The 15,362-nt window shown below is 40.1% G+C and overlaps 1 protein-coding gene across 14 annotated transcripts in view; it reads right to left on the bottom strand.

Annotated features, from left to right (window-relative positions):
- Positions 1 to 15,362, bottom strand: part of NEK10 (NIMA related kinase 10) — a 312,063-nt gene that overhangs the window by 232,642 nt on the left and 64,059 nt on the right. For 7 of the 14 annotated variants that reach the window (XM_067005874.1, XM_067005868.1, XM_067005869.1 and 4 more), the window contains 3 exons: positions 11,127 to 11,168; positions 8,382 to 8,449; positions 2,372 to 2,596 (listed from right to left, as the gene is read on the bottom strand). In XM_067005874.1, the coding sequence (XP_066861975.1) occupies positions 2,372 to 2,596; positions 8,382 to 8,449; positions 11,127 to 11,168 (335 nt within the window). Of the gene's footprint in view, positions 1 to 2,371; positions 2,597 to 6,710; positions 6,791 to 8,381; positions 8,450 to 9,403; positions 9,483 to 11,126; positions 11,169 to 15,362 lie in introns of all 14 variants that reach the window. The other 7 variants (XM_067005878.1, XM_067005879.1, XM_067005881.1 and 4 more) reach the window with 4 other exon arrangements.

The following is a 15,362-nucleotide window of genomic DNA, read 5'->3' as shown; positions in this document are numbered from 1 at the left end:
TACTTGAATACATCTCAGTCTTCATCATTCTGAGTTTTGTCTTTTTCCATTAAATTCCAATCTTCCTTTATTTTAGCAAAGTTCTCTTCTATTAGATCATTGGGGCTTTCCAAATTTTCTTTTTGTTTCATTCTCTACCTTAGGGATATCAATTATCCACGTGTTGAAAACCCATCTTCTGTGGGCCATATCTTTCATTTTACCTTGCTCTTATTCCCTTGTCTTCCACCTCCGCATAGCGTGTAAGTTTTCAAGCGTGCCATTCCTTTCACTAACTCCACATTCTTTCTGGTACTCAGTCTCTGCATGTTGTTCAGTCCTCATCTTCTTTTCCAGCTTCACAATCATTCTGTTCTCCTTTTTACTATCCTATCATCTCATCTTTAATCTCATTTCATAAACTTCATGTTCTGTTTAATGTCTTTGATAAAATAAAGCATTTGTTTTCCTGTTTACTTAGTGCAACATCTTCCACAGTAGATCATTCATCTGTCTTTATCTGCTTTGTTCCCTTCTGTTTTACATAGTTGCCATGTTTTTTCATGTATTTACTTTTATGGCAGCAGCTCTATGTAGATTTCTATATGCTCAAACGTAAAGCGGATGGAGCCTCCCAGTCTCCCTGGCCTCCCTCCTGTGTCATCTGGGCCCTCTGCCCTTCTTTCGAGGAGCATAGGGAAGGTAATGGAATAGTCGCAGTCAATGATCTTTAATTATGTTAAAACTTGAATTTTAGGGATCACTCTACCCGATCAAGAGTATGTAACCTTTTAGTAAGTGCCTTTGAGTTTGAGACTGCAGGTGAATGGGCATGAACAGATTTCCTATAAACCACCTTGACAACAGAGCCTGTTCATACTCAAGCCAGCAGACAACCTGGCAACCTCACCCCTTGTACCAGCTCCAGGCAGCCCAGCTCTGAAAGGATATTGTTTACCCAGCTGGGGTAATACATTCTCCCAGAGCACTGAGCCATATTTAACAGAATAAGTATTGACATACATCTTCTTCCCAGGGAAGAGATTTCTAACATTGTACCACAGAAGTGGACTGGGAAAATTACTCTTTAGATGTGAAAGAACTCTTTTCTATCAAGAATGGTTATGGCTTGAGCAAAAGAGGAAAACTAGTACCTTATATTAAACTCAGTTCTATGTGGTCAAAAGGCAGGTTTTGTCCTTGAAGTATTGCTTAACTATTATATAATTTATTTTATCATCAAGAAAATAGCTGCTCTCCACAAGAGCTACCCACGGCCACTGTAAGACGTATGATGGACCAAAAATCACCACCACCATCATCGTCATCATCCTATAAACTGAAGTGGAAAAAATCCTTTGCAATCATAATTACTTTGACTGTGGGGCTAGCTCATTATGCCACAATACTAATGAAAGATTTATAATTTATACTTTAAAGTACTTGAGATTTTTATGTGATATTCGTAAAAGCAAGTAGATTGTCAGCAGTCTACACATTATTTCCTTGGTTTTGGTAATGATAGAAATTGTTAACAAAGCCACTGCTCATATCTCTAGTCTGTTCTTATGCTTTGGTAAGTTCCTCAGAGAATGGAGCTGATGACACATAGCGCAACAATATCAAGTTATCAGGCACAACAAGCACAAAGTCTGAATAATATTGATTTGATAACAAGTCATATTAAAATTGATGTTACTCTGATTTTATTAGAATGAACTTTATTTACATACTACAGATAAGTGTGATCTTTTTCCAGGCAGATATAATCCTTTTCAACTTCGATTCAGCACCTAGGGGGATGAATTATGCTCTATAATAATTTTAGGTAATAGATCCTTCCCATTGGTGGTACCAGTAATATTGTTATTCGATACTTCAATACATGTAATACTTACCATATCTACTATTTTTTGTTATTGTTATAGTTTTTGCAACATAATTCAAGAGAATTTCAGTTTGAAACTATTTTAACAAGCCATTCCTTCCCCAGATTCATGGCTTTGAATGCCACCAGATTCTACTTTTAAAAGAGAGACAACAAGGTGTTAACCCACCTCAGATCACTGTCACGGAGATTAGAGAAAAAAAAAGGAGCAACTGGACCAGGGTCAGTAACATGTAATCATTTGAATAACCGTATTTCCTCCTATTTTAACTAAGGATAATACATCCGTTCCTTTAATGCAGGCTGGTGATTCGAAGATAAATATGTCAGGGCTCCCAAGGAGCTGAAAAGATGAACGCTCCTGACATTGATTTAGAGCCTGTTTGCAACAAGTAAAAACGACTCTGTAGAACATGAATGACCAAAGAATGAGAGGGCTCGAACAGCTGAGACCCCAGCCTTCATCAGCCAGAGTGAAGCAGGCCAAAGCCTGCTCTGACTCACCCTCGTAAAATATGAAGAAGCTGCTTGATGCCTCCCCAAATGCGAATTTCCACACTGGTCTCAGGGTCCTCACAAATCTGAACCAGGATCCAGACGACGCTCCACAGCAGCTGTAGGTGGTCTGAGTGCAGCAAGCTGAGGAGGATGGGGACCCCCTCGTAGAGCTTCACCTGCTCTCTCACCTGGCGCTCGGCACAGAGCAGGCGCAGCAGCTCAGCCGTCAGCCTGTGAGGGATGGGAGGGAGGGGAGACTCAGCTCAGTGGTGGCTTGACTTGATTCACACGGAGCTGCCGACACACACGGACGGTCGCGCTAACAGGCTCTATGTCACAGTTAGCACATGTTCTCTGTAGACGGCTGGATCACAGCCAAGTGTTTGCAGCTCTATGAGCCATACAGTTTCTGTCATGACTACCCAGCCATACCAACATGTGCAAAAGCAGCCACAGACAACACACAAAAACCAACGGGCATGGCTGAGTGCCAATAAATCTTTATTCACAAAAACAGGCAGGGGGCCAAATTTAGCCTGCAGGTCATAGTTTCTGGACCACTTTCTAAGTCATATCCTCATGGTAACCCCATTGGTCTGGCTAAAAACCTACTAAAGAGAAAATAGGCATCAAGTACATACAATGGGACCTGCATTATGCTCAAGACAAAAGAAATATAAAAGCTTTATCCTAGTCTTCAGAAACTTACTATGTGATTGCAAAAATAAGACATTAATACCTGATGGCAAAAACACTATGATCCAAGGAAATTAAATGCAAAGTGCTCAGTGAATATCTGGAGAGTAAAATAAAGATAATGATGGCATAAGACATAAGGTTCAACTAAGCTCTGAAACGTTATGATTATGGACGTTTCATAGAGCTGTCCTGAATCCTCCAGGCTCACACTCTGAACACTCCTCCTGGATGGTGTTATTTATTCCTATGGCTTCAAACACTCCCTCTACCCTGGCACTGTGATCTCAGCCCAGGCACCACTCCCAACCTACAGAGGTTCCAGCGGTCACTTAACTGTTCCACAGGCACTCACCCCACTGTTTCTAAACTCAAAGTCATTATCCTCTTCCCCAAATCAGCCCTTCCACTTATGTCCCTGATCTGGTCTCAGGACACCACAGTCTTTTCAATTTCCAAGCCAAAGACTGGGAATCCTCCAGGATACTCCCTTCTTCTCCAACCAGTGGAGAGCTTTTGGTGCCCCTTGTTTCCTGGGCAAGCAATGGGGTTAATTCTTCTGTGAGTCCTGCAGCTAGCTAAACCCACTGCCCCTCCATCCTTGTGAGCCTCGTTTATGCTCAAGATATAAGCTTCTCTGTCACCCTCCTCTCCAATATTCCCATTCTTATCCTGCTTCACAATTCCTTTCCCTGAGCTAATTTTCCATGGCTCCTCTCCCTCCCAAACTTTTATGCTCTGACATATGTTCTTTGGTAGACAGTACTCTTCACCTTCTCAAACTTTCTACACCAAACATTCCCTCCTTGTTCTAAGTGGATCTCATTGTGTGGCTAAATTCCACACTCCACACACTGCAATCAGAATAACTGTCCCCACAAAATCAATCCGGTCATGATTAAAATCTGTGAGTCTCCATAATGTTCATGATAAAAACCACACTATTAGGCACAAAGAGCCCATCATGACCTCACTAAAGGTATCTTATCTATAAAATATGGAAAGAGAATTGCAGATAAAACAAGTTAAAACACAAAAGTGCTTAGAGTAGGGCCTGACATGTAGAAGGCCTGGCAAAAATTAGCTCAATTTCTAACTTATCACCAACTATCTAACTAGTTTTCTGGCACCCTCCCTCCTGCACTCTGCTGTAGCTGCGCCCACCCATGCACGCTCCTCTCTCACACACCACTGCAGGCCTCCAGGTGGGAGCATATTCTGTTTTCACTTGCTCTCTTCCTCTGCCTAGACAACTGCTCCTTCTTTTAGGAGACTTGGCATGACCCCCGCTCTGATCGGAAGCACTACTCCATGCCCCCAGGGTATCTATCCTGTGCATCCACTGACCACACCACCTACAATGTTGTGGTGAAACTGATGATTTGTGTGTCTGCCCCTCTCTTACACCATGCAACCATATCTTATTCATCTTTGGTTTTCCAACACCCGTGCAGAGGCTATTGGGTGAATCAATTCAGATAACCAAGTCTAAGTATAGTTTGTAAAAGAGGGTTAAATTGGCTTAGACGAAGAATTCAAGGGATTTACTATGAGTTAAATGTCAGTGTTTTATTGCTTGTGATTTCTGTTAACTATTTTGCCTCTTTAGAAAATTATGACTTACTCGATTAAATATCATATGATGCAGGTAACCTAATAAATATCTGGATACAGTAAGTTTTTAGGGCAATAGGTATTTCAAGTGAAAATGAGTTCATTTTACTCTAGATTCTGTTTTGGTCGTGAAATAAGTCAGTAGTTATCTTAATGTATGTTACTTGGCTTAAGCAAAATAGATTTTAGGAATCTAATCACTTATTCAACACACAATCTAAAATTACTGAAAGTAGAGCCACCTCAGAGTTTCTTTCCTTAAGGAGACAGGATGTAAATAAATGTAATAAAAAATATTAAAGATGTAATCATGAGATTTATATATTTCAAATCTTTGACCAGTTCTAGAAGTAAAGCAGGACCAAAGATAAATCAATATATCTCTTTGCTATTGGTTACTTTATATAAACTTAAATAGAAGATAAATGCCAAGTTGACTCATGATATTCAGTTAACAATGTAAATAACATGACATAAGTAAAATAATAATAATAATTTTCATTAAATGTCAGACACTGTCATTTTCCCCTGTTAGCAATCCTACCTTTTGGAAAGCAAGTCATATTCATGTAAAATCATCAGCAGATTTTCTACAATGTTGAGTTCACTTATTTTCTCCCTACATTCTGGACTACAAATTGAAAAGGATTAGCAACTATGAAAAATGTATTTTACCATATTCACGTATTTAATACCTTAGCGCTCATATTATCCCAGGAGGAGAAACAAAATGCAATGTAGCTCTCTGGGGCAGGGCTACATTAAACTCCAACATTCAATAAGTATTGTATGTCATAAATTTAAATTTGTTTAATAACAGTATGATGATAACATGATTCCCTTTGGAGAAAGGGAATCATATGCTGTTCACAAAAAAGCAATGATCAGCATTACTCACAATAGCCAAGATATAGAAATGACCTATATGTCCTTTGATAGATGAAGTGGATAAAGAAAATGTGATATACATATTTATATATATAATTGAATATTTATATATAGTTGTAATTGAATATAATTATATATACATAATTGAATATTGTTCAGCCATAAAAAAATCCTGTCATTTGTGACAATATGGATGAACCTAGAGAACAATCTGTTAAATGAAATAAGCCAAACAGAGAAGGGCAACTACCACACGGTATCACTTATAAGTGGAATCTAAAATAAACAAACAAAACCGATTACATAGAAACAGAATAGAATGGAGGGTGTTTACTAGGGGTTGGAAGTAGGGGGAAACAGGGAGAGATGTAGGTTAAAGAGTACAAACTTTCAGTTATAAGAAGAATGAGCACTAAGGATCCAGTGTGCAGCACGGCAACTACAGTTAATAATATGGGGTCGTGCACTTGAAAGTTGCTGAGAGATCTTACATGTTCTCGTCACAAAACCAAAAAAAAGAGTTAACTATGAGAGGTGATGGATGTATTAATTCTCTTGATCTTGGTAACCATTCCACAGTGTATATGTGTATCAAATCATTATGTTGTACACTTTAAATACATAAAATTATATTTGTCAATTAGTCCTCAATTAAGTTGGAAAAAAAACCCCAAAACAAAAAAGCAGTGATCCACTTACTGGTATAAAAACATATTTAAAGTTTTTTATTTAAAATAATCATAACATCTGTAGGGGTTATCTAGAATTTTTTAAAGGGCAAAAATGTTTGAAAATGTTAAAATATATCTAGGGGAGAGAATGAAGAAAACAAGTCAGGGAGATTCAACTGTCCAAGACGTATTGTGTAATTTTGAAAGTAGAAGTAACTGAGGGTTGGATGAAAAGACTAGGTAAATATTTCTAGTCAGGAAAAAAAAAGAAAACTTTAAACTGCTTTGCTGCTCCAACTTAAATTCTAAAATGATGCTTTTCCATCCCGGATCCTCTTCAGTACAGTTATGGTCTTCATGTTTATTTTTCACAAATTTTAACTAAGTAGATGACAAAATAAACAGAGAAACTGATCTATTTTGCATTTCTTCCATCTGAGTTGCTAAAGCAGCAGAACTTATTAAAATACACTCACCTTTCAGCTAAACTAGCCAGAGCCAGAAGGGCACCCAACAGAACATTAGTATCTCGGGCACTGAGTAAATTTACTAATGTCTGAAAAATGAAGTAAAATAAGGTTTAATTATGTAAGTACTACAAGCTCCTTGAACAGTATGTTTCCTTCTAAAGATCATAGAGGCTTAACCTCAAAATTTGTTAAACATTCACAATCCCCAGTTCTTAAGGGGCAGGCATCCACCCCCTCTTCAGATGAGCTCCTTGTAAGCATTCCTTGCCCAGGACAGGAAGCAAAGGGACCAAGATACATGGCCCTCTACTTCCCGGTACCCACGCTGTGTGCTCTCTGTCTTCTGGTAGCGACCAGTCACTGAGCACTCATTCTGAGTTGGGCATTGGCATTGTGGCAGGCACTTTCCAACTTATGAAAGTACTTTTTCAACAAAATGTTGAAGACTGTCTTTTTTTCCCAAACTAAGCAAGATATGTTAACACTACCAGACAATCCATTTGCCTCTCAAATTTCTGAGTAACATCACTGAGTTGGGAGTCGTCTGTATCTTATCAGTCACCTTCTCGGGATTCCCATTACTGCAAATTTATGTATTTTCCCTCTACATTTTTAGAACTCAGGGTCCCCCAAAGCACACACCCAAACATACTTCAGACCAGAGCTGTGACCTGTATAACAACTACTAGGCTGATTTTGGGTTTCTATTATGTGGGTTTTTCCCCTTTAAGATCTCATGCATTTTCTATGGAGCTATTATTATCTTTGTTTCTTAGCTCCCTTCCTCTTTTTCTTTTATCACTTTTTCCTTTCTGTCTTCTAACATAATGTTTCCCAAACTCCAGTCACTTATATATCATTTCACAATTTTTGTCATGTCCACCCTTAACACCTTAATGCTACTCAAAAATGTTCTTCAAATTCTAAGTTGATATCAGTGAAGTATATAGCTATTGAAATAAAAAATGTTGACCTGTATTATCACTAAGAATCACCCCCCCCATGCAATGAGCAGCATGTGTTAACACATTTTAGGCAACTTTGCTCTAATATATGCTGGAAAGTGGCTTCCTGGGATATAAAAACTCAACAAATTATTGAAACCTGGCTCTAGGCAGCTACCAGCTAAATAGTTTTGCTGTAAATATAAATGTATTCTGTTTTGATTAAACCTGCATTCATTCATCTTGAAATATGTATTTGACCCATAGGCTTATAATACTAAACCATCTTATTATGAAGTTAAACCATATGAAATTGACCTACACACCAGGGTAATTTCACATGGTTCAAAATAATATAACCTCATGTGCCAAATGGAATGTATTTATATGTATACGTACATATATATATTTATTTATTTGTAAACACACACCTAGGATCAGTTTATATATAGTCAAGGTTTTACAAGCAACATTTAAATTAAGCAATAAACCTAGTTGATTAAGCAATAAAGAATTAAATGACATAGAAAAAAGAAAAACTTTTCAGAAAATCTTTATTTGCTGTTTCTATATTTACTCCTTAGGCGGGATAGCAGAGATTGGCAATTTTAGGCTAGGTTAGCAGGCTTGAGAATTATAATTACACGTGGCTTGACCACAAGGGCTCTGGACTCTAGCATGTGAACCACCACCATATGAAGGTGAAGCAGGAACTCCTTCTGGGACCACTCACCTTGTGGGCTCTGCTTGTAGTGATCCATTCTCTTTGGTCTTTGACAGCAGCAAGTTTTTGAAAAATATCTATAAAGGAATGGAAGATCTCAACGAGGGATTTGAAGCTTAAGGGGGTCAGTGCTCATAGAGGCTCAGGTCTCAAGTACTGATGGGCAAGCAAAGGAAGGACAAATGGGAACACAGGCCACACAAAAAGGACAATGCAGGGAGGAGGGACAGGGTTGATGTTTTTACTTTAAGAATCATGTTTCAAGCTCAACTAGTACTTATTATATTTTACTATTATAATAATAAAATTTGGAGATAGCAAGAAAATTAAACCTTCCCTTCCACTTAAAGTTGAATGAGTTCCTTAATATCATGACAAGTTCAAAGTGAAACCTATTCTTCAAAGATCGTCCCCATAAAGATTTCATGTAATGGACTTAGCAAGGTTCCTCAGTGGAGGGGAACGGCTGGCCTCACAGAACCTTCCTGGTGCCTGAGGCTCACCACAGATTCCTCTCTCCCTGGAATTGAGAATGAAGGTCCTGTCCTGTGCACACAAAGAAAGTGGGCTCACTCCCACGAGAGCAGGAGTGCGCACTCATCAAATCCAGAGAGCACGGAAGGTGGGCTGGGAAGAGCTTCCAAAAAGAGAAGCTTTGGAAGTGGGTATTGTTATTACCCCAATTTTATAGATGAAAAATGAATAGTCTCTGACATTTTAATAGAAATCGAAGGAGGCAAAAAATATTTTTACCAAAATTTGCTTTTATGGAAGGAAGTCTCTCTTGCACCAAATAAACTAAGCTTGTGCTCAATGAAAATCTTTTAAAACATGAAATCGGGTTTTTCAAGGTAAGATCTGTGATCTAAAAATCTCCCCTCTGGGTACATTTTGCCACTGAGCATAACAGCTGGCATGGACTCTCAAGCCCATAGCTGTGTGGGGACCCCCGTGAGTATTCAAAGCATCCCCCCTTCCCTGCTGCAAACACCATGCCCGGAAGGCCAGCTGCGTCCCGGGACCGCGCTTACACGTCATGTTGACCAGCTTGTCCACGCTGTGCTGCACCTCCCCGGAGCTGAGGTACCCGTGGGCCACGATCTCCATGTACTGCGGCGGAGGGAGGGGGAGACCGACAGGCAAGTCAGAGGGGAGGACGCTCAAGAACACAACAGGTGAGGGGAAAGGTTGTGCACTTCTGAAAATGAGCTGTAGGTGGCACAACAGGCTCACCAAACAATACTTGGTGCCCCTGGGCCTGCTTCACTCAAGTGCAGAAGGGGGTGGGTTTCTGGGTTCTTGGCTTCTGTGGAACGCCCCAAAGTGGAGGGAGGGACCTGGAAAGATTGTTTAAACTCTCAAAAGTCCCAAGATGACTCCTAACTGAATAAATCTGTGTTGCAATTTAGCCTCCAAATATAAGATACAAATAAGATGCAATAATATAGTACATAGAATTTTAATTCTTCAATGTAACTTTTCAGCAGAATTTTAATAACACACTGCATATATTTTATCGACCTTATGTTTTATAATATCCTAAATTATATTTAACCAGCATACAAGCAGATAGCAATAATTAGAATGAAATGTATGGGGTAGTCTAATAATCCCTCACTGTGGATGACTGATTGTAATAAGAAATAAGTTCAGAGAAACACACATAAATTTCTGACATTTTAGTGAAAGTAAAATGGATAAAAAGATCCTTTAGAGGGCTTCCCTGGTGGAGTAGTGGTTGAGAGTCCACCTGCCGATGCAGGGGACACGGGTTCGTGTGGGAAGATCCCACATGCCGCAGAGCGGCTAGGCCCATGAGCCATGGCCGCTGAACCTGCGCGTCCGGCGCCTGTGCTCCGCAACGGGAGAGGCCACAACAGTGAGAGGCCCGCCTACCACAAAAAAAAAAAATCCTTTACAATATAATTTTATTAAAGATTATTTCATGAAATGAGCTAAACCTCTAGTCAATTAAAATGTTTCTTAAAAATAAAAACAAGATATGTTTTAGCAATTTCCCAAGAATAAAAAAATATTAAATTGATTTAATATTAAATTGATTTAATATTAAATTGACATTAAAATTAATCATCTATTAATAACTCAGAATGAGTTTGTAAGGCCATGGGTTTATTATGAAAATTATTCTTTCCATACATGGTACAGATTTCAGGAGAATGGGCTGTTTCAACTGTTTCCATGCCTGGAAATTTTGTTTTATTGTATTAATAAGCCCAAACATTGGACTGTCTCAGCATATATATTCAGCTCCTTACTTTCCCTCAGTAGCTAGTTACCAAAGCAGGAAAATAAATGAAGTCAAGATCATTCCTCACATTGTCATTTATTTTTAATATTTTAGTGAGCACAGCAATTCTTTTTTGTGTGAAAAAGTTATGAACATCTTCATAACCAATAATTTCTCCCACCATTTGGTGTGTGCAATGCTGAGGCGTGGGGCCTGCCAGACAACACCTATTTATTTTCTTTACTAACTAAAGACAGGTGACCTTCTATATTGATAGAACGTTCTCGTTTCAACAGGCTGGGTAAAGTGAGCCCAATCAGACAAGAGAAAATGTCATGAGTCCCTCCCTGCTCTGTGTGTATCCTGCATCATGCTCACACTCACAACCCTGCCTGCTCCTCTCCTTGGCAGGCAGCTGAGGTAAGAAAGACATCTGCTGTCACACACCTGTGTAATCTCTGCCTAAAAGAGAAAGGCAAAACCAGCCACCACAAAAGGAATCTTACCTGAGCTAGGTTTTCAATCCCACCCAAGCTATGGAGTATTTCCTGATAAAATAAAAACAACAGAACACACATGAAAGATGAGAGTGGTGGGGGGAATGTATTTTACATGCAATCTATTTATTAAGTTATGAGTTTTAATTATTTTTTGAAGGCCCACATTCTAACATAAATATGGAAAACTTTAATGTTTGCCAGTCATACTATATTTAAGATAAGTTATTAATAAATAGGAATGAAAGTTGGGTTGGGATTAAGAGAATGTAAGTATGCTCAGAACTGCAGCCTGCCTCCTAATTCTTTTTACTTCCTCTCATGTCATCATAAAATGTTAGAGCTGGGAAAAGCTATTAGATATCATTCCCTTCAACACCCTCATATTACAGAGTAGGAAAACTAAGACCAAGAATGGTAAACCATTTTGCCGAAGTGACAGAGCCTGGATAAGAATCCAGCATCACTGAATCCCAGGACCTTCCTCTAGGCCTCTGCCTAGTGTGGCCCATGGACCAGCAGCAAAAACATCATCTGGAGCTGATTAGAAATGCAGAATCACCTACTCCCCCCAGACCTGCTGAATGACACTATGAATTTCAACAAGATCCCAGGGTAATTCACAAGCCCAATAACATCTGAGCAGCATTGCTCTAGTAGACTAGACGACAGGGTTTGTCCTTAAAATGATGTGGCTTATGGTCTTATTACACCCATACCATAAACTAATGTAAGGATAATCACTGCAAAATGTCCTCAGATATAGGTCTTTAAAATCAATTCCCAATAACAAGGCACTGCATGAAACTTCTGAAAAGTTCTAATTAAGAGAGAGAGTCTGGGAGGCTGGAGTTGTGAAAGGAACTGGTTTGGAGCTCTCCTAACAGTCGATGCTCTCAGGTTACCCACGCTGACATTTATCTTGGTGTTAATGGGTTTCAGGTGGCCCTAACCTGTGTAACTCTATTGACACCTCTCTCCTTACTTTCTATGCACACAAGGAAGTTATCTGAAATACAAACATTAGCCAACATTCCAACTCTGGAAAGTTCAGGTCAATGAGTATGTGACTGCGCGGGCACGATCTCATTCTACCCGGAAGCTGAGTGGGCAGCTGAGGAAAGGCTCAGGGGCTCAAGGCCTCCTGGGTCAATGTTTCCTTATTCTGTGTGAAGGGAATTTGGAAGCAACATACTCTTGTTTAAATTAAGAATAAAGGTACATTTATAACTCAATTAAAAATCGTTCTACGACCACCTATTAATTTGAATTCCCATGATTGCTATTCACTTTAGAAGAGATATAATTAAAGAACGTAAGAATATTGTATACATTGTCGCTAATTATGGTGGAAATTTTATACATATAAAAATAAAAATAACATTTTTAAACCACTTATTTTTTTTAACATCTTTATTGGAGTATAACTGCGTTACAATGGTGTGTTAGTTTCTGCCTTATAACAAAGTGAATCAGTTATACATATACACATGTTCCCATATCTCTTCCCTCTTGCGTCTCCCTCCCTCCCACCCTTCCTATCCCACCCCTCTAGGTGGTCACAAACCATGGAGCTGATCTCCCTGTGCTCTGTGACTGCTTTCCACTAACTATCTATTTTACATTTGGTAGTGCATATATGTCCATGCCACTCTCTCACTTTGTCCAGCTTACCCTTCCCACTCCCCATATCCTCAAGTCCATTCTCTAGTAGGTCTGTGTCTTTATTCCCGTCTTACCCCTAGGTTCTTCATGACCTTTTTTTTTCTTTTTTTCTTAGATTCCATATATATGTGTTAGCATACGGTATTAGTTTTTCTTTCTGACTTCCTTCACTCTGTATGACAGACTCTAGGTCCATCCACCTCACTACAAATATCCCAATTTCGTTTCAAACAACCCAATCCAAACATGGGCAGAAGACCTAAATAGACATTTCTCCAAAGAAGATACACAGATTGCCAACAAACACATGAAAGAATGCTCAACATCATTAATCATTAGAGAAATGCAAATCAAAACTACAATGAGGGGCTTCCCTGGTGGCGCAGTGGTTGAGAATCCGCCTGCCGATGCAGGGGTCACGGGTTCGTGCCCCAGTCTGGAAAGATCCCACGTGCCGTGGAGCGGCTGGGCCCGTGAGCCATGGCCGCTGAGCCTGCGTGTCCGGAGCCTGTGCTCCGCAACGGGAGCGGCCACGACAGTGAGACGCCCGCATACCACACACAAAAAAACAAAAAACAAAAAACAAAACAAACAAACAAAAAACTACAATGAGATATCATCTCACACTGGTCAGAATGGCCATCATCAAAAAATCTAGAAACAATAAATGCTAGAGAGGATGTGGAGAAAAGGGAACCCTCTTGCACTGTTGGTGGGAATGTAAATTGATACAGCCACTATGGAGGTTCCTTAAAAAACTAAAAATAGAACTACCATACGACCCAGCAATCCCACTACTGGGCATATACCCTGAGAAAACCATAATTCAAAACAAGTCATGTACCAAAATGTTCACTGCAGCTCTATTTACAATAGCCAGGACATGGAAGCAACCTAAGTGTCCATCATTGGATGAATGGATAAAGAAGATGTGGCACATATATACAATGGAATATTAGCCATAAAAAGACACATATTTTTTCAACAAATATTTTTTTTCATTCCTGTTAGGTAAGATCCCTGGGTTAGGCTCTGAAGGGGACACACATATGTACATGACAGAGGCTGACTTCACTGAGCTGCAAGCAAGCATAAAGCAGATATACAAATAACTGGAATTTAAGATAGAATTTGGTAAGTGTCATTAGAAAGTTATACATGAGGTGCTGTGATGTTGCAGAGGAGGGACATATAATAGCCTGCTGAGAGGACTAAGGAAAACTTTGTAAGGGTGGTAGCCTCTGAATGGGCTTAGAAGGATGGATAGATGTGCTGAGAAGACAAGGGGGGAGAGGGGGAAATAAAGGGGATTCCAAGCAAAGAGAACAAAGAGGCTCAAAGGTGCATAGAAGTTGCGTAGAAAGAACATCAAGATGTTCTATTACTGTGAAAAGCGCCTCCCTAACACCAGGAAGGGAATCTTTGGGAATAATGTTAGAAAAATAGGGTGAGATAAACTGGACATGTCCATTCAGACTTGGACATGAGCCTGAATTTGAACTTTGCCATTCAGGCCTGATGAAAACGTGCGGACAAGGGCCGATCAGAATCAGCCGTGAGCACATTGTCCCTCTAGTCTTAGAATGAACTGGAGAGGCGGGGGAGTGGAGGGAAGCCCTGTGGGTTGGCAGGGGCAGTGAGAAGGGAGTGGACAGGTGGGCAGTCTTGGCAGTGGTGTGACCAACTGGGCATGAAAGGGCCAAGGGCAGGAAGGGAGTGCAGGAGGCATCTCCATCTGCGAGCCAGGGTGACTGGGGGCAAGGACACGATGAAGCTGGAAAGGGGAGAATAGGCTGGGTAGACAAGGGACTGAGTCTGGACATGCTGAGTTGCTGGTGGTGTATCCAAGTGACAAAAGAACAACAGCCCGGGGAAAAATGAGGCCAGGGCAGAAGAATGAAATCTGGCTTCGCTGACATAAAGGAAATTTAAATTTGAAGCTTGGGAGGGAGAAGACACCAGGGAGAGAATAATGGTTAAATGATTGGTCATGGTCATCTTTAAATGTTTACCTTGACAAAAATATATCTATCCAACAATCAATGTTAACAATATGGAACTAAGCCCATGTTTCCCAAACTCTCTCCTGGGAATAATCATTTTGTTCTGTGCAGTGGGTGGTACTAGGTATTCTTAAAAAAAAATTCATGATCAAATGGTAGGTTAAACAGAATGTAATAAATTATTTTATCGTAGATTAAAACTCCTCAGTAAAATTTAAAACTCCTCAGAGCTTTAATATGCTGCTGTGCACTGTAAGTCTCTAGTGGGAGAACCCGTGTGCAGCTTTCCTACATATCACCGGGCAGAGCACACTTCTTTTCACAGAATACTGACCAAGTCCTGTGGAGCACCGTGAGAGAAGCACTGCTATAAAGTACAATAAGGGGAGAATGCACTCAAGCAGTTACCCTCCATTTGTTAAACAAACACTTTCCCCGAGGCCCGCCCGAGGCCCTGACAGAGACTGGAGCACGGCGGACACGCCTGCTCTAACCTGCCAGCGTCTATGGGAGAGAAGACCACGAGGCACGCACACCCCTGGGCTCAGCAGTCCTGGTTACTGACCTGAAAAGCAAA

The sequence above is a fragment of the Kogia breviceps genome, chromosome 10, assembly GCF_026419965.1.
Source record: "Kogia breviceps isolate mKogBre1 chromosome 10, mKogBre1 haplotype 1, whole genome shotgun sequence".
NCBI lineage: Eukaryota > Metazoa > Chordata > Mammalia > Artiodactyla > Physeteridae > Kogia > Kogia breviceps.
This window is presented reverse-complemented; position numbering and strand designations above follow the sequence as displayed.